Source organism: Enhydra lutris, unplaced genomic scaffold, assembly GCF_002288905.1.
Source record: "Enhydra lutris kenyoni isolate GAN:26980312 unplaced genomic scaffold, ASM228890v2 scaffoldscaffold51, whole genome shotgun sequence".
NCBI lineage: Eukaryota > Metazoa > Chordata > Mammalia > Carnivora > Mustelidae > Enhydra > Enhydra lutris.
In genome coordinates, this window is record NW_019154135.1 from 6,137,079 (window position 1) to 6,164,020 (window position 26,942).

General features: G+C 40.6%; 1 protein-coding gene across 2 annotated transcripts; it reads right to left on the reverse strand.

The window, feature by feature from the left end:
* Window positions 1–308: 308 nt before the first annotated feature.
* Window positions 309–26,942, reverse strand: LOC111157080 (V-set and transmembrane domain containing 2A). 2 transcript variants are annotated; one of them, XM_022518304.1, is made up of 5 exons: window positions 26,415–26,942; window positions 24,425–24,591; window positions 23,159–23,209; window positions 19,129–19,465; window positions 309–397 (listed from the first exon to the last, which is right to left on the reverse strand). In XM_022518304.1, exons 1-5 carry the CDS (start codon window positions 26,491–26,493, stop codon window positions 309–311), a joined length of 723 nt encoding a protein of 240 aa, XP_022374012.1. In that variant the 5' UTR covers window positions 26,494–26,942. The 2 variants fall into 2 exon arrangements, with proteins under 2 accessions (XP_022374012.1, XP_022374013.1); XM_022518305.1 differs by lacking the exon at window positions 309–397 and adding an exon at window positions 443–519.

Sequence of the window (26,942 nt, forward strand, 5' to 3'; positions counted from 1 at the left end):
TTCTGTAGCTTTTTGATTTCTGTTTGTTTCCTGCAGATAATGTGTCTTTTAGTAGGAAATCTGTAGTAAATATTTGCTATACCGATGACGTTCAGGCCAACCCCTGAGCAGTCATTGAGATGATGCTTTAAGTAGTCGAAGGAAAAGGAAAAAAAAAATAGATCTTGCTATTAGAAAAAGTCCTATCACTTCACACTAATTTTCTTGAAATAAAAGATCAGTGATTTGCCCAAGAAAATGTTATGAACAAAGCGTGTGATAGCCTCTTCATTTATGCTTCCGGAAGCAGGCGCTCCTTGGGTAGGTAATTAGAGAACAGTGGGTGCAGAGTGGTGCTTGGAGTTTAGGGTCAACTTTGCTGTCCGCTCCGTAGATTTTACAGGCGATTTGCTCTTTGCTTTAAGAAGAGAAAGTGATATTGGAAAAAAGTCAGCACTTTAGATTAAAGCAAAGCACCCTTCACAAAGCCACAAACAAGAAGCAGGACAGAAAGTCCATGGCTTGTAGCTATCCTCGCACCTGCGGAAGAAGTTATAAGATATTCGCTCATCTTGAAGATTTCCAATGCTCCTTATTAGGCTGTTTTAAACACATACATATATATATTTAATTAGCTCGCCAGCTTGGCTCTGGTGCTCATGAATGTCTTGGCATGCACTGCAAATAACAACACATACAAAGAATTTCAGTCCCAGGAAGTTGGTCTTGTTTTGTTTTGTCTGTTTTCAAACAATGCCATCCCATGGTTGGGAACACTGAGAGGAAGAAATCCAAATGCTCTTCCTTTAAGTAATTCTTTAAGGATCATTCACTATAGTCATTTGGCTATTCCTCTATTGGTACAGAGAAAACGCATCCCCTGTTTTACTACTGCATAAGCATAAAACCAAGGAGTATAACCAGAACTGAGAGCAGCAGGCTTCTCAAGGGCAGGGAGAATGTGTTCTGGGATGGGTGCATTAGGGCATTTTGTTTTAGAGAAAGATCTTTCTCAATTGTTTACTCTTATTTATTTATTTTAAAAGATTTTATTTATTTATTTGACAGACAAAGATCACAAGTAGACAGAGAGGGAGGGGGAAACAGGCTCCCCGCTGAGCAGAGAGCCCGATGTGGGGCTCAATCCCAGGACCCAGAGATCATGACCTGAGCCGAAGGCAGAGGCTCGACCCACTGAGCCACCTAGGCATCCCTCAAGTGTTTATCTTAAAATATGAGGAAAGCTGAGTACTATCAAGAGTTGGAAATTTTTGAGAGAGCTTGAGGACACTGTAAGGGAGAGAACTAAATTGTATTCTTGCATTTTCTTCATCATACATTTTATTCAGTAAGCTTCTAGCTATTAATTATATATTAAATACCTTTATTTGTAAGAAAACAAAAATGTGATGAAGCTCAAAGAATTTCTTTTTTGGGAGGGGGTCTTTTTTCTTTCTTTCTTCTTCTTCTTCTTCTTTTTTTTTTTTTTTTTTTTTAATTGGAGATAGATTGAAACAAGTTGAAGGGGTAGGGGTATGGAAATTCAATCTTCTGAATATTTCCCCTAAATCATGCTCAGGTCCACATTGCCAAATGATAAAAATAGAGGCAAAAACACAAGCTCTCAAAACATCACTGCAGAATAAACATATAAACATTTGGGGGTTCTAAGATGGCCATTTAATAGACTAGCATTACCTTTGTTGTTGTTATTGGTTGTTGGGTGTTTTTTGTTTTTGGTTAGGTTACTCTGATTGTCAGAGTTTGGTAGTGAACAAACTGATTGTCTTTGTTTGGTAGTGAACCATATATTTAACACAATATCTCCTCACAGATACCTAATGGCTGAAGACCCTGCAGTTATTGACCAGTCTCTACAGGGTGCCTTCATTCACGTCGGGTAAGAATGTTCAATACAAAGGTGATAGTAGTGGTCATGTGCAGCTCTCAGCACAAAGTTCATGCAAGGGAAATATATACAATCTATGTAGAACCACTACCATCAGAGCTTTCCAAAATTAAATATATAATCTCATTATCTTTTGAAGAGAAATTCTTTGACAGTATTCATTTAATCAAAAACAAAGGAAAGGAAAAGAGAAAGGAAGGAAGGAAGGAAGGAAGGAAAGAAAAGGAAAGAAAAAAGAAAAAAAGAAAGAAAATTAAGAAAGAAAAGGGAGGCAGGGAGGAAGGAAAAGAGAAGAAGAAAATGATTACATGGCTCTTAGAACAGCCAACTGCACTTGACACAAAATATGTCTGATATTGAGTAAAGGTTTAAAAAATGCTGAGAGCAATAAAAGCAAGCAAAATGATTCACTCTTCAAAAAAGATACTTTGTGAAATAATGGTTTCCTTTTCAGTGTGGGCATTGGGGATTAGCTCACACTTGCCCGGTCATAGACCACTTGCCCCGTCATAGACCACTTGCCCCTTCCTCATATAATCAACCCTTCATAGGAAATGCCTGAACCCCTCATTCCCAAAAGATATGAAGGCAACAGCTACTTCATTTGGACCCAACATTTCCAACCATACTATGTCCAGCATGTGCAAGTTAAAACAAAGTTTACTTAAGCGTATAATCGGAAAGAAACCCAATTCCATATGGTGAAGAGTATTTTAAGGCTACTAAAATTTTGAGCTGCCATCAGATATGCAATACGCCATTGTGATAGAGCACTTTTTTTTTTTTTCTGGTAATCATTCATCCACTCTAGGTCCATGCATTTCCTAGCATATTCTATTAAATGAAATGTATTTCTGTCAGGACCATTATAAAGCTTTTTTCCCCCTGTACATTAGATTCTAAGGCAATTTTATCATCAAATCACTGATTGTTTTTCTCTACTTTCTGTTTTAGGTCTTGAATGAAGAAACAGGGACTCCTGTATCTTTGTAAATCCAAAGGCTTAGCAAAATCTAAGACTCTGAAATGCTGTCATTTGCCCTGTGTTCTTTTAACAAATATTCATCATAGGCATTTCCATTCAGATATACACCATTCTGAATATTACATTATTATCAAACATATTATTATACTCTATAGAAAGTTTTTTTTTTTTTTAAGTCAAACTTTGGTCACTCATCATACTTTATTCTTATCTTTACTGATAGAAACATGTTACTTTTGTGAAATAATGAGAACCAGGACTGAAGCTGGGAGCCCTGAGTTCCAATTTCTTCTGCTGCCTCTCATTTCTAAGATCTCAAATAAGAAACATTTTGTTCTACATTTTCTAAATTGAGCATAAACTGTTTGTGTAATTTTTTTCATATTAGTATGGCAGACATTGTGTTAGCTTGCCTATTTTGCTTTATTTGGTTTCTTTTGCCTTGTGTCCAGGCCAGGCAGGGTGACTTATTGTTCCCTAATAGGACCACGAATTTAAGCAACTCTTCCCCTCAAATAACCTGCATCCATTTTGTGTGTTCCCCAGTTTCCAACGGCCTTAACACAGCCTACATTGACTTGTAATTCATTACATTCACAGCTTATCTCACTGATTACACTGTAAGCTCCCTTAAAGGCAAAGGACAAAACTTGAGCAATTTTTTAATGACTCTCAATGTCTTTGACAATTTTATAGCTTTTGCCCCTTACACAGAATTTCCTATGAAGAAGATGGATACTATTATCTAAATTATGCGAAGAAAATGTACAGATAGCGTGCCCAGACGAAGAGCAGCCTAACAGAACCTAGACATTTCTCTCCGACTCAGAATGCCATTTCAGGATGTCCTTTGACTTCTATTTAATAATGACGACTTTCATTTGTTTTTATGCTTAAAGATTTCCACAGTGCTCTCCCAGGTGTAATTCCCCAAGCCTTTGTAACACAGGAAAGGTATTTTCTCCATTTTGCAAATGGAAAAGTCTAATAATCTTCTTAGAAGTCTAAGGACTGCAAAAATTTAGCTTCCAGCTTTCCGCTCCTCTTATACCTGATGCAACAGCCAGTGTCACATCCCCTTCACGGAGATGTGGAAACGCAAGCATTTCTCAAGAGGCTGACTGTGACAAAAGAGAGTTTGGCTAAGGAGAAATATGAAAGAAGAAAAAGGAAAAGGAAAAAACCTCAAACATTTTATCTTTGCTATCATTATTATTTCAAAGAACAACAAAAAACTCCATCTGTTGCTTTAAACAAACAAACAAACAAACAAAGAGCAATTAGAGAACAGGAGTGAGACCTTGGCATCCTGTGCAGCCCAGGGGAGGTGGGCCGCAGTTATCCCACATTGCGAGAACCACTGTCTCGTACAGCTCAGTCCCGCATTTCCCTGCCTCATTTCACTCAGCACCACTTCCCAGACTGCGAAGTCCGCCTTGCCCCTCTCTTCTGTCTGCAGGATAGAAGAACTTAGCTCCCTTTTACGACCTTCCTTTTTAAACGGTTCCATCTGCACTGCCATTGCTTCCCAGCGCCCACGGTCACGAGGCTGGAAGACACTGGGCTTGTTTAACAACGTAGCAACCCTCTCATTCACATCAATTTCCAAAATGACTAAGACACACCGGGCATCTCCTGTGTGGCAGGAAGATGTACTAGGTAATTTGCATACATTGTCTTAGTTCATCCGCTCCACAGTTCTGTTTAGTAGATGCATAGATCAGGAAAATGTAACTCAGTGACATGGAGTAACTCACCCTAAGTTACCTGGTAACAGGTAGTAAAGTAAAGAAATGCAAGTCAGATCAACTTAGAATAAGGATAGGCTTTTTAAAATAAAATTCCCTGAGGTGAAGGACCATGCTCCATTGTCTCCGTATCTGTTAAATCAAGACGTGAAGCTATTATTTGAACGTACACGAAAGTTTTCAGAGAAAATGCGCTGGCTATAACATGCTTCAGAGAAAAAAGAAAAAAAGAAAAGATCTAAAGTTTCTTTTCCCCAACTCTGAGTTGATAAATATGCGATACAAAATCATCAGATTTTTTTTCCTAAACATTTATAAGACGTAAAGTTTGTTCTGCTCTAGACGGTGTACCAAATGTCGTATGACATCATAATATTTTGAACTTTTCATACCATAGACTTTTCATATCATAGACGAACATAGGTTCATCCAAATTCATTTAAATATTTGAGTAGAAGGTGGCTCCACCACCCTTCCTACATGTCCTCTTCTAAGAACTTCTTTTTTTCCAAGCTTTCTATTCAATTTGATAGCCTAGGACTAAGAAAGTGGATTGTTTTATAGCAGGACCTCAAGGTATTGATGGAGTGAGAAAGACCCGGTGAGAAAGACCGGGTAGAGCTCTGGTCTACCCGGAAAAAGCATCAAAAGAGGATATGGGTATCGAATTCAAAGAACTAAGTGGAGCATTTAGACGACTATCTGGACAATTTATCCCATCTAAACTCTACCAGCTCTTCCAATATCTGCTTTCTCGTGGCTGTGAATATTTTCTGATAGGTAAATCTTCTATGTGAGTACAACTTTTCACTGGCTTAGGCACGAGAAACAATTAACGCAGGGCCTATAGATATGGGTATAATTCGCTTCTTTTCTCCTGTTTGAGGAACTAGTGGAGTCAAAAGGAACAAGAAAAGAGAAAGAAAACAATTTCTCTCCTGCTGGGTCTCCACAGTCTCACTCCAGAGTCTCTATTTTATAAAAGTATTAGTGAGGCTTATCATCTGAACAAACCCAAAACTGAAAACGCTCTGATAATAAAAGAAGCAACAGTCAATAATTTTGTCTGTAACGAGGCCACGTTTATAAAGAATGGCGTGTCCATTACATCTCTAGGAACAGACAGACCCTTTGACATACTTCTCTTTTATTAAGGATGTCAGCTTCAAGAAATGAGAATAGCTGTGTGGGAAAACTTGAGCTAGCTTTTAATGTAATTTTTATTCAGGTGTGCACATACTAAATCACTACTGAAGGGGAAAGGTCAAATAATAGGATGATTTTATCTTATAATTTTTTGAAAAGGATATCTTTTTATTAGAATTCCTAGGGATCCAGTGCCAATTTCTTCCAGAAATCCATTTTTAAAAAGAAGTATGCTTCATTTTGACCTAATACATAAATTGCCTATTTTATTGTGCCCTGGCGTGCTGGCAGCAGCTATATAAATGTCCTTTTCTCTTTGCTTTCCATCAGCAAATTTACACCTCTGTTCAAGTCATGAGGCCTCTTATTGTAGCTGAGGGAAGGAAAAAAAAAGTGCAGTTGCCCATGTGCATAAAGTCTAATTGCCAAGGTGCATGGCTGATACCCCATTCACCACAGAATTTTCCAGACTCGAGCCGTGGCAGGATATCAGTGTTTCTACCTTCTATAGTGACCTGAGAAGGAACTGGAAAAGTGGCGGCCCCTCCCACCCGAGGCCATCGTGTGTCTCAAAAAACATGCTCATTGTAACACATTCATCCAAGTAAGACCGATCTTGGTGCACACAGCTTGAGCAAATATTTCTTTACCTCTGATTGTGGTCTCATGAAGTTACTAGACTCGTTTTCCAAATTAAGGAGCTGAAGCTGTTGAACCTGCGATGTGTTCGAGTTTACCCAGCTAGTAGGAGGTGCCGCTGAAATTCAAAACCAGTCCGGGTTCAGTCTACAAACTAACAACGTGCTTCACAATTTCCTCTGGAGATTCTTCATGCCTGCAAACCCTAGACTCTCAATTCTGCCTGTTGGAAATCTTCGGAAATATGAGCTGCTTTGACAAAATGGAATGGAGACCAATATAAATTAGTGGAAAACAGAATGTTTCCAGAGAGTGAAGTTTTTAATACCGCAAACATTTAATAACTCCTTTAATGCATGGATAAGAATGATTTATTGTTAGCACTACATGCACCAGCACATAAATAAACGCTGCTCGGGTCTTTGCAACTATTTACTCGTGGATTTTAACGATGCCTTCTGCATGTGCATTTACATTATTAATCGGCATTGTCTTTATTCATAATGCAAAGGTAGATATTAATCCACATCTTGTTGGAATGGTCACAAATTCCGTTAGGGACTACACATGCTCTGACAGTATTGTCCAGCAATGCCAAATTTCTCAAAGGGCTTAAATAAGCACATTCAATGTGGGGAGTGGAGGGAATAAGGAGGACAACTGGGGTCAGTGTGGGATGCCTGTGTCCCCATAGCGGGCTGGACCAGTGAGCCCTGAGTGGGGACACTCATGAGTGAGAACGCTCATGGGAACTGCACCAGGGCAAGAATTACTGGTTGTTGAGCGAGAGGGAAGCGAGCTGTATTTTCCTATTTGAGCCGTCACTCACTAGTTGGAGAAGCAGAGGATCTCTTTCCATCTACAGTCTTGCTGCACTGTGTCATAGATGTCCCTCTCCAACATTAACAGAGAAGAATCCCTCATCAAAGAAAGAAACACATCTCACATTTTTAGAGAAATGGCAACTGAGACACGCAGCATAAAGACACAGAAGTAAAGGAAAGAGAAGGGAAAAAAGTTGCAAATCAGCGATTTCAATTTTCACTGATCTTCTTACGTAAGTTGAAAAGGAAAGATAGCAACAGAATTCATATAGTAATTTGCCTACATTTAAAAAATTAATTTTAATTGTTCAGCAGTGTTTGTTTTTGAGGAAAAAAATAGTTGAGGACCTAATGCCAACAGGATATAGAAAAACACCAACTGTATAGCTTCAGAAAACACACTTATTTTAACATAAGAAAAATATTTTAAGGCTTTACCCATACATTTTCCAAATTTGCGCCAATGCTTGTACCTTTTTCCTTAATCCAGCTATCTCAAAATTATCTAAATTATAATGTTTTATAAATGAACTTCATAACAGAAATGACCTTAGCCAGCAGAATTAAGTAATTAACAGAGCTGAAGCAATCCATATATATTTTTTTAATCCATATCTTTTCATCCAGGCATGCAGATACAATAGAAGTACATAGTTGCCCCGGACTGCTCATCAAACTTCCTAAACATAATGTGATATTAAATATAATTTTAAATAAATGAGTATTATTATTGTTGTCCTGGTATGCAATGAAGGGTGACCCAAGTGTATTCTCCATTAATACACAGCTGTCTGGGGTTGTTTTGTTAGAGATTGACTGAATTACATCAGAATTCATGTATCTTCTGAGCAGTGGTATTATCATAAGTGGTTTGTACCATACATAAACCAAAACATCATTGCCAATCCTTAAGCATCTATTTAACCCTAATTACATGCTGAACACAACACTAGACACCACAAGAACACCAAAAATATCAAGACACAGCTCGTATCTTCAAAATACTTATATTTTCAGGTTGTTTGAAATCGAGTTTTTACATTCTCAAGGATTTTTTTCCTATTTAGTAGTTGTGTTTCTATGATTTGCTCCCTAAATGTAGTATTTTTCAAATTAACCATTTACAATGCTAAGAGAAATGAGAAAATTAATAAATTTATTTAATCGGAAAAATTAAAACTCAAACGTGTTCCAGATGGCTGAAGGAGATGCTGCTAAGAATGTGTCTGTAAAATAAAACATATAAATAACACAAGAAAGAAATCAGTCCCATACTAGGCTCCCCTCATTTCACAATGTTTCAGACCCTTCTACTTTAAAATGAAGAGTGATAGCATTACTTCATCTTTATTAAAATGTTCGTGTCTGTGAAGGTGATAAAAGTGCTTCACATAATTTCTTACTTTTTATCTTTCCAATGGCCCCACAGTTATTAGCTTTGTGGAATGAGGAATCCTAACTCCTAGTTTTACAACTTGCTTTAACTCCAGCACTAAGAGTTTAACCTATATTGGGTTTTTTTTTTAAATGCATATAGGGTTCTAAGTTCATGCAAAAATGCTCTCTCAGACTTTTTAAAAGACATATTAAATAAAACATAATTATCTTTTATAAATCTTCCAGGGTACTAATTTTCCTTGACAGTACCAATGACTGCACCATTGCTCACGGCTTTGCACTCCCTCTGAATCCGGGGCTGAATGAGTCATACTAGTAAGAGGAAAAATGATTGCATGATATTTAATTTATGGACTTTACATGTGCTCGATTAGTTTAATCAAAATACGTTTGTCAAGATCACACTCATTATATTTAGAAAAACAAAAAGAATCATTTGATGGTTAGATTCTCCATCCAGCTTCCAGTAAATAAGACACAGTGTTCTTAATTTCAATGCCCCTAGCAATTTCTGAGTACACCACTTTCATAGCAGTACGTTTACTGTATATATATGCACACACGGGTACATGTATATGTAAATGTGCACCTGTGTACATACATGTGCATGTGCATATATTTTTAATTTGTCATGACCTCCACAATCATACCCATTATTTTACTTTGTCTTTTTAAATTTATTGAACATATTTTATTTTTCATTAGTTTGTTTTCTCTCTCATGAGCTGTCATTGGTCTTTTTTTTTTTTTTTTTTGAGATTTACTTATTTTTAGAGAAAGAGAGAGTATGTGGTGAGGGAGGGCAGAGAGAGATAGAGAGAGAGAGAGAGAGAGGAGAGAGAGAGACCCAAGCAGACTTCCCACTGACCATGGAGCCTGACGCCAGGCAGGGCTTGGTCTGAGAACCTCGAGATCATGACCTGAGCCAAAATCAAGAGTCAGATGCTCAACTGACTGAGCCGCCCAGGCAGCCTTCTTATTAACCTATCTTTAAATCTGGGAAATTTTAAATAATGGTTTTTTCCCATATAACAAAAGCAATGAATTATCATTGTATAAATGTTAATTATAGACACAAAATAATCAAATAATGAAAAATGAAAAATCATAACATCGTGATGTTTGATGTACATTTTCATATCTTTATCTGTTTTCAACACAAGTATCTCAGGTTGATTTAAAGTTTTGTATTCTATATTTTTTACTTTAATGTTTTGTATCCTCTATTTTTCACATTGTATTCTGTATTGAATCTTACCTAATTTCATTAAAACTTGATTTTAGAACCTGCATAATATTCACTGCACGATTTTAATATTTTAACATACTGGGGCACCTGGGTGGCTCTGTCCTTAAGTGTCTACCTTTGGTTCTGGGTTCTGGGATTGAGCCCCACATGGGGCTCCCTGCTCAGTGGGGAGCCTACTTCTCTCTCTCCCACTCCCCCTGGTTGTGTTCCTGCTCTTGCTGTTTCTCTCTCTGTCAGAAAAAAAAAAAAAATCTTAAAAAATTTTTTTAAACATATTCATTAGGTAGGTCCCTTACTTTTTGTTGTTTGTCTATTTGCTGTTTAGGGAAGGCCTCTGTGGAAGAGCATCTCCACTCATACGTCTGGGCTTGCTTCACTACTGATCTTTTTGGAATTTCCTCCCAGGAACATCACCTCAGGTATGTGTGGGTCACACACAGTCTAAAGCCCTGTGACTGATCTTTCCAGATAAATGTTCCTCCAGAAGGAAAATACCAATTCACCGTGCAAGTAAGCATATAGCAAAATGCCCGAGTCTCTAACCTTGATGATACACGTTGATTCTAAAAACCTTCGCCAAGATTATATGTGTCAAGTTTTAACAAAAGGACTAGGGTTTTGACTGTGACTGTATCAAATCTATAAATATTTTTGAAAAACCTGACACATTTAAAATTGGAATTGTCCATCCCAAAACATCCATATTCATTCATTTATTCAAACTAAACCCTCTGAACAAAGTGTTCTAATGGTCTTCATATTTATTTAGACTGCTTGAGATTATTTTTTTAAAAACTAGATATTTTATACTTTTTGTTCTTGTTGTTACTATTGAAAGTTATATATTAAGCCCCAAATATTTTCTACTTCAGTTTTGCTATCAAATAGAGAATTGATTTAAGTTTATTATGGCATCTCTAAGTCATTGGAATGGATTACATAATCATAGCATATGTAAAACTAAGATTATTTTCTTCTTTTCCCACGTATTAGACACACATATTTCCTTGTCTACTGTATCACTTTTTACTTAAATATGATTTAGTTAAACAAATGTTTTAAATTACTTATAGTAAAATGTTCTTTTCACTCGTATATTTTGTAACCCTAAATCTTAAAGCCTCAGGGCCCCTGATTTTATGCTAATCTTTCTCTGATTTTTTCTTTTCTGCCTAGCTCTTTAATTAATTTGAGTTCATTTGTATACATATCATAAATTAGAATATTTCTTCTTGTCATTTATTAATTAAATCGTTCCTTAATTCTTATATTTTTAGCTTCTCAGATATTATATTATTTTACATAATTTGAGAGATTTCCAGGTTTATTTTCTTTCACCTCTATCCATATTTGTGTTCCTTTATTACCCTTTTAAATCATAGCTATTTAATAATATACTTTAAAATCCTGTAGGTAAAGAGGAAGGAACCAACCATTGCTGAACTAACTCTTTGCCAGGTTTACTCTGATAGATATTTAAAATATATCATGTCTCTTAATGCTGAAAATGGCCCTTAGGGCATATGTGTTAAGATCTGTTTTATAAATTAGGCTCTTAAGGTTCAGAGATATTTTGTACACAGCTAACTCAGCAAACAAGCTGGGGCTTATTGGGTTCTAAATCCATTTTGTTTTTTTCTTTTTAAGGCTTTTAACTGTTTTCACTTGCTTATGTTTTCAGATGTATCTATGGTCATTTTATGACTGTAAAAATTCTGAGGGTCTTTTTGGAAAGCTTGAATTTAATTAAGTTTAGCCAGCGAGCATAACTGTGATTTCCAAATACGGGCTGTTTATTCAGGCCAAACAGTTCAAATTCTTAACAGTCCTGTGGAATTTTATTACACTTTACAGTAAGGATCTAGTTACAACCTTGGGCAAGACAGCTGGTGGCTAATATATTCAGTATGGTTATACGGGGGAGAATTTATCATCAATTAATGGCATTGTGACAGAAGTTAAAAAGAAAGTTCTGAAATTATACATGATAAAACATAAGCCAGGAATGAAGAAGACTCAGTCTACCTTCTTCAACCCCTCACCTACACACACCCAGTGAGGAAAATACTCACCACCGCGGAGCTAGGTGGTATAGACCACTTACTCTCAGCACCTCATTGCTCCTAATAATAATCAGAATAATAAAAAAGCGTATGCAACAATATTAATATAGCAGCCAGTTATCATTTATTGAGGGCTTGATCAATGCCAAGCTCTCTCTGTATATGGTTTCATTTAATTCTCAAACTTGATGAGGTTTATACCGTAGTTCCCACTTAACACATGAGGAAAGGGAGACATGGCCCGCCGTGAGCGATGGAGATAACTTGGGAGGGGCCTTCCTCCTCAGTTGCTGTTTCTAGGGCCCTCCAAGGCTGAAATGAATGCAACTGTGGTAGGCTACAGGTGTCAGCAGTGTTCCTTGGGAGAAGGGACTCTTGTCTCTTCTAGGACATGTGTTATTTTGACCAACAGAAGCTAGTCTTCCAGCAACTTCTCAAACCTTTGGTTGTCTATGCAGATAGCTGCTCCCCTAGCAGCTTTCTGAAATCTCAAGGAATCATCAGAGACAAGAGCTTACAACTCTCGCAATGCTGCTTTATGTCTCCTCAATTACAAAGCTCCTGACAACCACAAATGCACCCTAATGTGGCCAGGGGTGCACCGAAAAGCCCTTCCAACATATAGCTGGGCCTTGGTTATATGGATTCAGCTAGTTACTCCATTTCAGCGAGTTAAATATGGTTTGCGAGCGAATTTAGCCAGTGTGGACTTTTAATCTACTTAATTCCGGTTCAAACACAGCTCTAGCAGATCCCGTGGACTGTATTATCTAAAGCACTGCCCCAAATCTATTTTTCATCTTATTCATAGATGCTTGATTTACATAGCAGCCATTTAACTGATAGAATTACAGTGATCAAATTAATTTAACCTGTGTAAGCAGCCAAGTTGGATCATTTAAACCAAAATCAACATTGAGGTCTAAATTATATTATTGGCTCGCTACCTAAATGTAACCCACCCTTTCCTCATATTTTAAATGAGGAAAACAGCCTCCTGCAAGACCCTCGGCCCTTCATCTGACTCCCCCCCGCGCCTGTCAGCTTTGAATTCTGTTTCAAGACTATGCTGGCTAAAATCTGGTCACTTTTGGAAAGCAGCCATGTTGATCAGCCGCAGAGGAACTTGGGGAGCGCCTCCTTTCTAGCAGCTGTGGCAACAGCTGCCTCTCAATGTTCAGGTTCACCTCATGGTGAAAACACAATAATCATATTTTGGAGTTCAGAGAACCAGCGTCCCTGCTGAGTGACTAGAGACTCTACACGTAGAAACATAACTACCCCTTAGCCACAGCCGATTTTCTTACAAGGGCCGGCTGTTGATCACAGGAGGGAAGCGAACAAATTCACAAAAGTCCACCTCAATACCAGAAAATAAATAATGGCAAAAGACCAGTTTCTATAAAAAAGTGTTTTGTAGCCAATCCGCATGCCAATACGCATGCCTGCGTATCTCATAATAAATGACACAAATTTTTTTCTTCTCCATAAGAACTTTTTAGAGCTAATGATTTTCAAAAATTGCTGCACATAAAAATGTCTATTTCCGGTTCTAGAGTCGGGGACTTTTATTTAAGAGGTGCTAGGTAGAGTCTTAGAATATGAATTTTTAACAAGCTCCCTGGTGAGTCTGGCTTAAGTTGTCTGCAGGACACTTTGAGAAACAGTGTTCAGAGTCTCCGTGAGTTTTGGAATAGTGGTAGTATTTATGCAAATATAATTATAAGGATAAAAAGATAAAAACAAAGATTTACTGTCCCTGTCGTTTTCCTTTTCTCCTGCAAACACGAACTCCACTTGGGGAGCCTGGGTGGCCCTGGGTGGCTCAATGGGTTAATCATCTGCCTTTGGCTTAGGTCATGATCCCAAGGTCTTGGGATTGAGCCCCACTAGGTCTCTCTGCCCAGCAGGAGCCTGCTTCTCCCTCTCCCTGCTGCTACCTTCTGTTTGTACACTCTCTGACACATAAATAAATAAAATCTTAAAAAACAAAACAAAACAAAAAACAGGAACCCCACTTGTTCTAGGCACCTGGAGGAATACATATGCAAATTGTAGCGTTTGTAGCCTTGAAGTCAGCCTTGGGTGACCAACTACCCCAAGAGCCGGAGGGGGTGCTTCCTGGGATGTAGGGTGGAATCCAGCCCGGGAAGGAGGAAAGCCCCCAGGAAAACTTCCTACACTACAAGGCACACCAATGGCTTCAAAGGAAAGGTAAACAAGTTGCGGCCAAGCCCTAGAGGAAGAAACAACTGAGGATCCGAGGAAGCTCTATAAAAGCATTTGCATTTGAGGGGAGCTCAGCTAAGAGGGAAAGACGCAGGCAGAGAAAACACATTTGCAAAGTCGCAGAGGTAAGACAGTATCCTGAAAACTTGAAGAAATACTGATTAAGAAGATTATGGGCGTGAGGATTGGGAACTCCGGAGAAACGAGGCTGGAAATTAGATCAGGAAAGTTGGTGATGGTTTGGGAAGAGTATTTCATGCTTGCTCTGTTGTGATCTGTTCGGTGCTTTAGAACTTAAACAAGCAGTATCAGGAGCTGTTGCAAGAGATGAGGAAAGCGGGACGGAGGGTCTAATTCATTGTGGTCACCAGAGGAAGAGGAAATAAGAATGTTTTCAAGGTTTCCACGAGATCTGTGTTTGCATGAGATGATTAAGAGAATTGGGGAGCACCAGAGGAAGAACGTTTCTTTTTGGTGAGGAAGCTAAGATACACTCAGTTTTGTGTATTTGTGTTCAGGGGACTAACCTAGACCCCCCCCTAAAACCTTGTACCCTCAAACTGTGTGTGTGTGTGTGTGCGTGTGTGTGTGTGTATACACACACATATATTTTAAATCTCTCCGGAGTCAGTATCAGCTGGGCTCAGCTGAGCAGTGCTGGTTGACAGAGCAGCAGGGCTGAAGTTCAAGGCTGGGCGGCTCGGGCTTTTCTCTGTAAGGGGTCTCAGGGTGGCTGCACCTGGTGCCTGGCTTCCAAGAGGTCACAGCAGATGCTGCCCGCCTTGGAAAGGCTAAGTGCGGACTTGACCTTTGCATTACTTGCATAACATTACTTCATACCCCACTGTCAAAGCGGCCAGGGAGCGGCCCAGGGTGGGGGGGGGGGGACAGTGTCACACCCAATGGGTGCAGCCTTCCCTGCCCTGCCACAGCGCCCGTATAGAGGGCATGTGCGGAGCTGTCCTGGGGGACCGTAGTGAACCCTCGCCTGGCTCTCCGGAGAGAAATCAGAATTGGAAACGTGAGTGGAGGGATTTCGTGGGGGAAAGTTAGCAGTCGAAATCTTAAAAAATGGATGATTAGAGCAGGGAGTTGAGAATGCAACAGGACTACATTTAAGAGAGGCCTGGGCGGGGGAGGGAGTCCACAGAGAGGTCGAACTCTAACAGCCAATCAAGAGGACGCTGGAGGACTTACGCTCCCAGCAACCGCGCGGACGAGACGCGAGAGGGAAGGCGGTGCTGGGCATGGGAGTGGGCGGTGGCGCCCCCTGCCGGAAGGTGGGTGCGGCTGGGGGAAGCACGTGAGCGCGGGACGCAGTCTGGTTTGCAGGTTTTCCAGGGCTTGGGGAGGAGTCAGCGGCAGGGAAACAGGAACACGGGGAAGACTGGAGGGATGGCTTATGGAGGGCACCTCCGGCTTCTGAAGAGGAGGATGAGACAGGAAGACACAAGGAGAGGATGCTCTGGTGTGGGGAGGGGAGAGGCTCAAGTACACGTCCGTGTTCCCTGTGAAGGAGGAACAGAACTGCTCCGCGCTAGGATCAGGGAGTCCTCCTCCTCCGAACATCTACAGGACATTTCTTCTCCTGTTAGTTACGCGTGCACGAAACTGAAGAGCGTTCAAAAGCACTGGAGATGAGAAATCAAGGGGTGCAAAAGCCAAGTTTTGTTTATCATTTTTCCTCATTGTTTTGGTTTTAACTGTGGAGAATCAAATGAATTTTAAAAAGAGATGTCACAAAAGTTAACAGTTTAAAGCAGGAGGGTACGGTCACATGCTCACTAACTTTTGCAAAAATACTGGAAAATATATGGGACTAGCTATATTAAATGATAGTTAAATCTTTTCTTTATCTCGTGGTATATAGATGGAAATATTCTTTTCCATCTCTTTTTTTTTTGGTGTAAATTTCTGCTTTAGGAAAACCGGTTAATTATATGACCATTTGGACGTTATATATATGTATATATACCAAATTACTTTCAGCTAATACTTTTCCTGCATAGAGACAGAAATTATTAGACAGAAAAATACTGTGAAATAAGAATTGAGCAATTCAGCCTAAAGAATTTAATTGACTAAGTCTAAGACTATCACGAAGATAAAAGGCGAGATAAACCACCCTTTTGTAACACATATACCATGAAAGAAGCATGCCTCCTTGCAGCAAGTGAAAACAGACAGAAGGCTACTACCAGGGGCGCCTGGATGGCTCAGTGGGTTAAGCCTCTGCCTTTGGCTCAGGTCATGATCCCCGGGTCCTGGGATCAAGTCCCGCGTGGGGCTTTCTGCTCAGTGGGGAGCCTGTTTCCCCTCTCTCTCTGCCTGCCTCTCTGCCTACTTTTGATCTCTGTCTGTTAAACAAATAAATATCTTTAAAAAAAAAAAAGGCTACTACCACTCTTAGCCTGTAAAAGCAAGATTTTAATTTTTATGTCTTCATCATGTCTTGCCTTTACTAGAATATGAGAAAAAAAAAAGATGCATGACCAATGGAATTTACAAATATTTTGTTTGCTCACAAATAAAAATATACACTCTTGGAAGAGCGGAAGTATGTCTCCCATTTTTGCATCATTGTGCCTGGCATAGAAGCTCTCAGAAGGATGGAGAGTGACTAAATGAAGCATGAGTATTGAAATCATCTTTATTTGGATATAGCCTGAAATATCATAAAGCAAAATTATAAACCAGGATGCAGGTATTACAGTGAACCTACCCTATACATATCCACCCTGTAACACTTTAACTGTAACACTTTAAGTGCCTTGCAAATATCTCATTTATAAAGTCTGCTCAGTAAAATAGTCTAAATATTAAATATTAATTATAAACAAAACAAGTCTCCTAGGAATTTGTATACACCCACTGTATTTTATACAATAATTGTGCAAGCACAGAAACTTACACATGGATAGGATGGGTGGCTAAGGAACCCCAGCTTCTGAACTAATAGTCAAAAAGCATTACTAAATGTATTGAAAATATCTTTCAGTATTCATTGGTAGAAAAAAATAGAAGTTAAAATGATTTATTTCATATTGATCTTTGCTGTAAGCAGATAGCTTTGGATGCATATACATTTTCATGAAGTCAGCACCCCTTCTTCCATCTTGCTTTAGAGAAACCAACAAGGAAGGCTTATGGCGTATTGGAAGAAAAGCAGTGATTTCTATTTGAAGATTGCTAGAGGATATCAAGAGCTGTACCATTTAGCTCCCATCACAACACCAAGAAAACTATGTTAAAATAGCTATTTTTAGGGTACATTATTTCATCCAAAAGTAAATAATGTAGAAATAGGACATTTCATTCCATGCATAGAACCCTCTATTGGAATGGGTAATCCATTTGATTTTATTCAATGAAACAGATTTTTGATATCTGGTTTGGATATTCTTGGTATGCTAATAATTTAACTTTCATGATTAGGAGTTCTCACCAAGAAGATCCTAAACTGTCTGCTGAAGCTAATCTGTAATTTTGCTTCTTTTTCTTTGTTGTTTTTACATGAGGAAGAGGGGGACAATGTCTCCAAAAACACTGAATCTTTATCAAACATGACTACAAAAATTCTAATCATTAGGTGCATATATAAATGTAGTTCTGTGTGCTATATATGTCTATGTGGACATACATTCATATAGTATCTATGTACATATACATTCTAGCTATGGGTTTGTTTTTAACTTGAAAAACAAAAATGATGATAAAGAGGAAAATGAAACAAAGCCACACAAATTGAGCCTTAGGGAGACTAAGAGACTAAGCTACTTATTTATCAGATTGGCAGAAACTGCCATGGCTAAGGGATGCTGGGATGCCTGCTCACCTACATTTAAAGGCAATGCAAACTCCCAGGGACCCTTAGTCAATCTGTCTCCAAATCATATCCATTAGCACGTGATGCATGAGTAGGAAACCTAGGTTGGCACATATTATTTTAAAAGTGCTGTTCACAAACAAATATTTTATATATATTATATATGTATTTGAGATCATCCTAATGAAATGACCAGGTTTTTGTATTTAATGGCTAAAGTGACATTGAATGTTAGCAATGTAATTTTCTGTTACCAACAGTAGTATCAATAATTCTTCGATGATAAATTGTAAGGGGAAAACTGAAAGAATGATAAATTAAATATTTTTATGCTCCCTTCATCCTGTAATATTACGTCAAGTGTTTGAACAAAATACAGAACAGTCACAGGGTCGTGCAGGGTGCTGCTCATTCCGAGAAGACTTTATCCCACATCAAGGTTAGACCTTCAATGAGTTTCCATTGGCTGAGTGATTGCATAAATTAATGCCATTCAGAACTGCTTTAACTTGCACAGCTGACTTTGGAAATGTGTGACTAAGCTTCTAAATTGGCATCGAAGGCACATTTACGGGAGCTGCCTTATCTCCGCACCACTTACTGCCTTTCATCCCCCCTCACTTCCTCCCATTATCATCATCACTTTCATCACAGACAGCTGAAGTTTCCCCTTCAAAATCAAAAGCCCTTGGAGAACAATCCTGCCTTAAAGCTATGGGCTGCTGAAAATGTGTTGTCTCTTTCATTTACATTTTGATTAAGTGAAAGTCTCTTAATTTGGGCCATTATCAATACATAAATCTGTAGAGAAAATGAACCAGCATTTATAATTCAACCAACATTACATGATTTACTGACCTTATAATGAGTAAATACAGAAGGGGATTAAAAAAAAAAAAGTCCAGCTCTCAGGTCCCCTGGACCTTTCAGTGACTAACAGGGCAACTCACATCCTCTGTGAAGGCAAGCCTTAAGCTTCCCGTGTCTCATCCCTTCGTTATTTCAACTGAACTAGGTCTCCAACAATTTTTAAAACCATCGCACATAATACATTTGTCTACTCTACTTGACCAATCTTCCTGTGGGAAGGCTTGTGAGTGGTAAAATGAAAGGCTCAAAATGGGTTTCCATACCTGATTGTGGACTTTGTTTGGGGATTTTGGCTACCGCTTGAGGGCTGGAGGTGGAGTGCATTTGCTGGTTGGCGGAGCTGTGGATGCTGCTGGGAATGGCTGCGGAGACGTTCTTGCGAGGCTTCATGTCTTGCAGCCACATGGGCGAGGCTTCAAAGGCCTGCATCCTCCTGGCATGGCTGTTGGCATTGACTTTCAGGTAGGCCTGGGCTTTGTGTTCCTGTAGCTCTCCGTAATTGGCATCTGTCACCCTGCATTCATATAAACCTTCATCCTTTTTCCTCACTTTGGAAATCTGAAGCTTGTGAGAGATGTCATTGCCTTGGACTTTCACTGTCTGAAAAATTGCAGGTGGGGAAAAAAAATAAAGCGCTACATCAAACGATTTTGTTCCCATACTCGCTCCCAAGCTTGCTAATGTTGGAAAATTAAAGGGTCTTAACAGCCTCAAAGCCACAGTCAGAGAGCTATTTATTTTCTCAACAGTCAAATCCGAAAGTCATATTTATCCCATTGCACTAACAACCGGCTTCACAAAATCACGGAATAATTAGTTCAATCCAGTCAGCGCCAGATTCTATTGGCCACGTGGATCCGTTTCCCAGGTTCCAGAGACAGTCCTGCCATTTTCCAACCACGAGATTGACCTCTGCCTGGAGAGCTCCGTCACATGAAGCACAAACAGAATATGGTAAATGATTTCGTTTATAAAGCCTCTTTCCTTCACTGCAGGCTACAACGAACTCTGAGAGATCACAAAATTATTTGGTTGGTCACAACAGAGTCCAAGAATGTGTTTTGATCCCCACATTGGGATGCCTTACTAAAGGTACTGACAAAATAACTTTGAATATTTATTTATTTATTTTAAAGATTTTTTTATTTATTTATTTGACAGAGAGAGATCACAAGTGGGCAGAGAGGCAGGCAGAGAGAGAGGAGGAAGCAGGCTCCCTGCCGAGCAGAGAGCCCGATGCAGGGCTCGATCTCAGGACCCTGGGATCATGACCTGAGCCGAAAGCGGAGGCTTTAACCCACTGAGCCACCCAGGTGCCCCAACTTTGAATATTTACTATTCTACTCAAATGTTTGGTGCAGTCTTACCAACAATCATGGGGTGGCATGGCTTAAGGTACAGATTAAGATCACCTGGAGTCTTATGGTCAGAGGACATACCCTCTGCCATGGCAGGGTCTTTAAGCCACTGGACCTGGAGATGCCATCAGTCAGACACTGGTCTGATTTTTGAAATTAAAGTTGGCTCTCTTATTTCTTTTAATAATTTTGATGCCAGATTAATAGCAAAATTATATACAAATATTAAAAGATTATATATAAGTTTGTGTTATGTGTAATATACATACACACACATATATGTCCATAAGCATCTTCACCAGAACAGTTAGATTTGACATACATCATATATTATCCATGATTGACAGGATGATGGATTTCAAAAGACTCTTAGGATTCAAGGATGTGCATGATTTTGAAAGACAGAGAAATGAAATGAAGAAGACATACACTTTTAAATGGCCATAAGTAATTAAGAAAACTTGGGAAGTGGTCATCTGTTTTTTACATACAGAGTTGTATATACAAATATTTATCAATATTTGAACCATAACCATAGCCTGTATTTATTTGTATGTGAAATTACATATTAATATACCCATACTCTGAAAATAATGGGGATTAATAGTTTCAAATAAAGTCTCAGTTGAGTTTCCTAATAAAGTCTGAGATAGTTGGAGTAGTTCTATGATGATTATTTTACAGTAGAGTAAACTGAGGCTTGGGGATTTGGGTCCTGGATTCTCAGCATTAACTGTACATTAGAATCATCTAAGGAGCTGTTAGAAAATGGTTTCATTTAGGGGTGTCTGGGTGGCTCTGTCAGGTAAGCTCCGACTCTTGATTTCAGCTCAGGTCATGATCTCGTGTGTCATGAGATTGAGTTCTACACCGGGCTCTGCAATGGGCCATTAGGGCCTGCTTAATATTCTCTCTGCCTCTGCCCCTCTCCCTCCCTCTCTCTCCCCCTCTCTAAACTACTACTACTAATAAAAGAAAATGGCCTCATTTGGATTAATGTGGAAACATTAAGTTTGCCTCTTAAGGAGGCAAAGCTCATATCAATATTTGATCAAAGCATTCCTGAGAATTCTAAGTCAACAACTGTTGGTTTAAGATACATGACCAAGGTCACCCTATTAAACTTCTATCTCTGTAACTAGAACTTTTGCTGATTCACTAGACTTTATGATCTTTTATAAAGAGAATACTGTTAGTAGCTATTACATGATCACGTTATCTTAACCGTATGGCTTCCTAGTTCAGGATGTGTGAGGCTCTTCCTTATTGGTCTTTGGAGGATACAGTCATGGCTGAAGGGTGAAGCATGGTGGTCAGTAGACAACCTCGCCCCTATATATCTATAAAAACAGAATATTTAAGATCAGTATTGTCAATAATTGATTTTACCAGTAAAGCCTTTCTAGCACTGTATGAAAACAACAATTTCTGTAATATCATAATAATTGAATTGAAATATTCTAAAAAGTCAGTGAGTTTATGAATATAAATTGTAGTTTTTGCTTTATGTCTTACTTTGTTTGATATTTATACATTTATATCAGAATTTGGTCCTGTTAATACAATATATATTTATACTCTTAGTTGTTACGTAACTCCAATCTTAGACCACTTTTTCACTATTGTAACGGCTCCAGAATAAATTTTCTTTTTTAATGAAGGTTATTAGATTTTTAGATTCCTAAAATGAATAAATAATAGGAATATATATTTATACATATATTTATAGCATATGTACTAAGCAGACATACTTTCTGAATTAATATAACTATTTCATTCCTAATGAAAACTTGCTTACTATTTATGAATTAGTTAACCAGTTCTATCAATATAAAGGGATTCTAGGAGGTTTCACTGGTGGTATAGTAAAAAAATACAATTTTCTTTTTATTTCTAATTTCACATAGAATTATTAAAAGTTAAAATACATCTCAAGGGGCGCCTGGGTGGCTCAGTGGGTTAAAGCCTCTGCCTTCGGCTCAGGTCATGATCCCGGGGTCCTGGGATCGAGCCCCGCATCCGGCTCTCTGCTCAGCAGGGAGCCTGCTTCCTCCTCTCTCTCTGCCTGCCTCTCTGCCTGCTTGTGATCTCTCTCTGTCAAATAAATAAATAAAAATCTTTAAAATAAATACATCTCTATATTTTCAATAGGCCGACCTCCTCCAATTATGTTTTATATTTATATTGCCTTATGGTTTTATATTTATATGATTTTGAGCATTTTCAGTAGGAATACATTGCATACATTATGAATCACATTGAAAATTCAGTTGTTTTCAATACAATTTCAACATAATTTTTTCCTGCCTAGAAAGATTTTCATAAGCTAGTGTTTTGCTTCTTCTTTTTTCTTTTTTTCTTTTTTTTTAAGATTTTTATTTATTTATTTGACAGAAATCACAAGTAGGCAGAGAGAGAGGTTGGAGGAAGCAGACTCCCCGCCGAGGAGAGAGCCCTATGCAGGGCTCCATCCCAGGACCCTGGGATCACGACCTGAGCCGAAGGCAGAGGCTTTAACCCACTGAGCAACCCAGGCGTCCCGTGTTTTACTTCTTCTTAAAGGATAATTATTTCTATGGCTTTGAATGAATATTAATATTGCAGTCCTATACTCCTACAGTTATGTAAGTGCTAAGAAGAGTAAGAAAAAAATGTCACACTCTTGGCTGGCAAATAATTCTCTAGTAATTGTTTAAATATTTACAATATTGAAATAATTTTATTGTATCCACTCTAAATCTGCTTCAATTTTTGTGTGCCCAGTGAAGTAAGAAAAAGAAAACTGGACCTTGTCCTGCGTTCGTGCAATTGCCTTTTCTCGGGACAGTAAGTTAAAAAACTCTTAAAAACCTAAAATTATCCAATTTTCAGCTTGGGCCTGCCTGGCAGCTGACAAAGTCGCGCGTCCCCTGTCGCCTGTCGCTGTGATACTCACACTGATCTTGGTCCCGTCGTTGTCGGGGTCTCGGTCGGGCACCAGCTCCACCTGCGGGAGAAGGAGACGATGCTCAGACTCGGGACCCCGACGGTTCCCGTCCTCATCCGGAACGCAGCCGCACCGAGCCACCTCGGTGAGGCTGGGTGAGGCTGGGTGAGGCTCGGTGAGGCTCGGCGGGACCCAGTCCGGGGCAGTAGGGCCATCTCGGTCGGGGTGATTTAGGAAGGAGACCGACCAGGACGCGCGCAGCCCTGGCCCGCGGGTCCGCAGGTCCCCAGCTGAGGCCCGCGCGGCGCGGGGCTGCAAGACCGCGCGGGGGCGCTGCCGAGTCGCGCGCGCTGGGATCTGGATCCCCGACACGCCGGGCCCGGGAGAGCTGGACCGACTCCCGGAGGGGCGCGGGCGCGAGTGGAAGTTTGCGCGGACAGGACTCTGCGTCTTTGCCCGGCCGGCCTCCCCTCCCTGGGGTCTCTCCAGATTTCCTTGTTTCGCTTGGACAAGTCCGCCGCGTCTTTTGCCGAACTGTCCGATCTCGGCTCCGACCCGCTCCCTCCTTCTCTCCCCGCTGCTTCCCTTTCCCAGTCCCTACTCCTTTTCTCCACACCTCCCCTTCCCCTTTCTCCCCTCGCCTCCGCCCCGCTCTCTAGTGTGTTCCAGAGTAGCCCCCGGTACCCTCCTTAGTTCACTCCCCATTGCCTCTACCTTCGCACCTCCCCGCCTCTCTCCGCCGCCCCTCCTCTCCCTCTCCCCCACTTTCTTCTCCCCTTTCCCTCCCTCCAACGCCCACCTCCCCTTACCCCTCCTTTTCCCTCTTCTCTCTCCCCCTACCCCCAATCTCTTTTCTCCCAACCTCAGTGGTGAGAAGAACTGACGTGTGTGTGTGTGTGTGTGTGTGTGTGTGTGTGTGTGTGTGTATGATGGAGACACAGAAAAATCCCTCCCGACTCCACCGTCCGGGAAGGAGGACAGAGGGTGTCCTGGGATGTAACAACACAGTAATCCCCTAATGACAGCTGGACAACAGCTAGTACTAAAAGGAGGAGGTTATTCCCAGTTTTAATCGGGAAACACTCCACACCCTGACTTCCTCCATTGTTTTAACGTAATGTCACCAGGACACATTCCGGCTCACTCCCTGGCATCAGTCACGCTAAGAGAGCCAGGCGGGTCCCCAGGGACGTCCAGTACCCCTGGGCACCTAGAAGACTAAGGGAGTGAGTGGGACAGACGCACGGGGCGTTGCGGGCGACGAGACTCCGCTACCTGCGCACCAGCCACCTCGGCCCCGGGCTCCAGGTCCTCGGGCCCCCGCAGGAACCACCACTGGATCTCCAGATACACCGAGGCAGAGCCACTTTGGAAAGCGCAAGACATCTCCACATTCTGCCCCTCGGTCGCCGTCACGTTCCGCGGAAACTCGGTAAATTTTGCTGCAAAACAGAAATGCATTCTTTTGGAATACCCACACCACTCTTGTCAGCGTCTCCTTCCCTGAGAGCTCGCTATTTTTCTTGGACTTAAAAAAAAAAAAGGGCGACAAAATCCCTCTGTGACTTCTCGGACTTTGCCTGGTTACCCAACCCCCTTTCCTTTGCCTCATTCCTGTTCATTTTTGGTATCATGCCTAAATAACTTTATTGTTGATGAAGTCCAGAATAATGGAAAGGTTAACAAGCTGGCCAAATAACTCATCTCTGTTAGCCAAGATGCCCATGGTTAGATCCATATACCTTTTGTCAGACTGCAGCAATACCCGAAACTTAAAGAGGGATTCAATGAGCTACATCTTTGATAAATCCGCCAAGCTGATATATAGGGAGAGCTTCTTGCTCTAAGTTTCTGGACAATCTATGACTAAATCATTGTTTCAAGTCATAGAGAATGGATCAGGATTACCTGTCAAAATGCACATGCCTGATCCATCAAAACAATCATTAGCCATTGTGATTTTAAGGCCACAGCAGTGAAACAATTTGCACACTTTCTAAGCTGTGGACATTTCTTTCTTTCTAGATTAACCTTCATATGTGTTCTCATCAAGCTGTATGGTAAACTGCCATACATCATGGCATACGAGAATTACACACCTGGTTTTAGTTCAGAGTAAAGACTGTATTGAAGGCACCAGAGATTCTTTTTTTCTTCAGTCTTTTCACTATCAGTCTTGATACTGCCTGTCTGCAAATTCAGAGTTAAGGTGAAACTCACAAAAATGAAATGTTCCCTTACTCTCAAAGGCATTTCTTGAATGCTCTGGGTGGTTGTTCTTCTCTTGTCCAAGGGATACTTTGTGAAGAGCTGATGTTTCCCTAAAAGTAATCTTGGAAAGATTTGTGGCTGATGGAAGTGCACAGTTGCAACGCACACTCGTGGACAGGAGGACTGAGGGGCTGCAGGACTGATTCAGGGCGGATGCACTTTAACCCCACTTTTTAAAGAGAGGCATCATCAGTGTGTCTTTTCAAAATTTTAGGAAATATCAAAATGATCTCAACTGGCGTGGAACTGTATTTGTACTTAAAGGAAGTAGCAGATGTTAAAGAAGGCATTCTGATGTGAAAAGGACTTTTCTGTTTAAGCTGGAAGGAGGAATATGGCATTTCTGGTTGCAGAAGTGATGCAGTCTTTTGGCCGTAGAGATGTGATCTGTTCATGGTGCTGAAACGATCACTGCAGCCTGCGAAGTCCGGAACAACGGGATTCAGCAGGCTGCCGCGGCTGCTGCTGCTTGGAATGCAAGTCGTGCCTTTTTATGGGTCCTCAGAGGAGTCTGTCCTTTGATAAACACACATGCAAACGAAGTCGCAAGGACCCAGAAAAAGGAAACTAAACCAATTCTGCCTACACTGAGGAGGACTGGCGATGGAGAGCCCCCTGTCCCCAGCTCTGTTTGTTTGCCATGATTATGTATGCATGAGTGGTTACCCAGTGCATGCACACATACACAAGGCACACACACACACACACACACACACACACACACACACCCCTGTGTTTGCGCTTACCCAGGAACCCACTTCATTGTCAGGAACCAAGTAGATTTGCTCTCAAATCTAGCTTGTCTACTATTTAATAAACTTTAAGGAAAAACGCCAAACAGAACACTATTCCACTGTTACTTGCTAGGACTCTGACTACATCTGCTTGGCCGTTCTTTGAATATAGAGAACGCGCACACACACACACACACACACAAACACACACACACACACACTGCAAGCAAATGTATATTTGCCAACGAGCACAGACTTACCTTGAGAAGACAGCCCTTGTTGTACATATAAAACGGAAAAGAAAACAAATCCAACATATGCCAAAAAGATCCCCATCATTCCAAAAGGGGGGGGGGGTCACATCAGTGAAGCCAACAGCCAAAAAGCCCCCGAAGAAAGGAATGCAAACGTCTCAGAGGCTCAGTCTCAGAGCCCTGCGCGCGACACTGCAATCATCCTGCTGCTCGCTCCGCGAGGACTGGCTCTGGGGAGAGGGGAGTGCAATTCGCGAAGGTTAAAACCAGCTGGCTCGGATTCGGAGAGGCTTCGAGTCCACACTCGGGCTTGCAACGCGGGGAAGTGCCTCCGCGGCTTCGCTGTCTGCTTTGTGCTACCTGGCAGCTCGTCCAACGTCAGCCCGCTGCTCCGGCTTGCGTGATCACTGCCCTCCCTAAACGCCCAGCCAGCTCGGGAAGTGGGGAGTGGGCAAGAGGGGCGGGCGGGAGGACTTCGCCGGGCTCGCCGCGCCGCAACTTTTCCCTCTAATGGCTGCGATGATGCCTTTAACT

Excerpts from the sequence above, each read along its gene's own strand:
- LOC111157080 (XM_022518304.1), bottom strand. The coding sequence starts at position 26,493 with ATGATGGGGATCTTTTTGGCATATGTTGGATTTGTTTTCTTTTCCGTT. Across the intron at positions 23,210-24,424 it reads CCGAGGTGGCTGGTGCGCAG|GTGGAGCTGGTGCCCGACCG; the intron begins GTAGCGGAGTCT and ends CTTCTCCCGCAG. Across the intron at positions 398-19,128 it reads CAAACAAAGTCCACAATCAG|CAAAGAGCAAATCGCCTGTA; the intron begins GTATGGAAACCC and ends CTCTTCTTAAAG.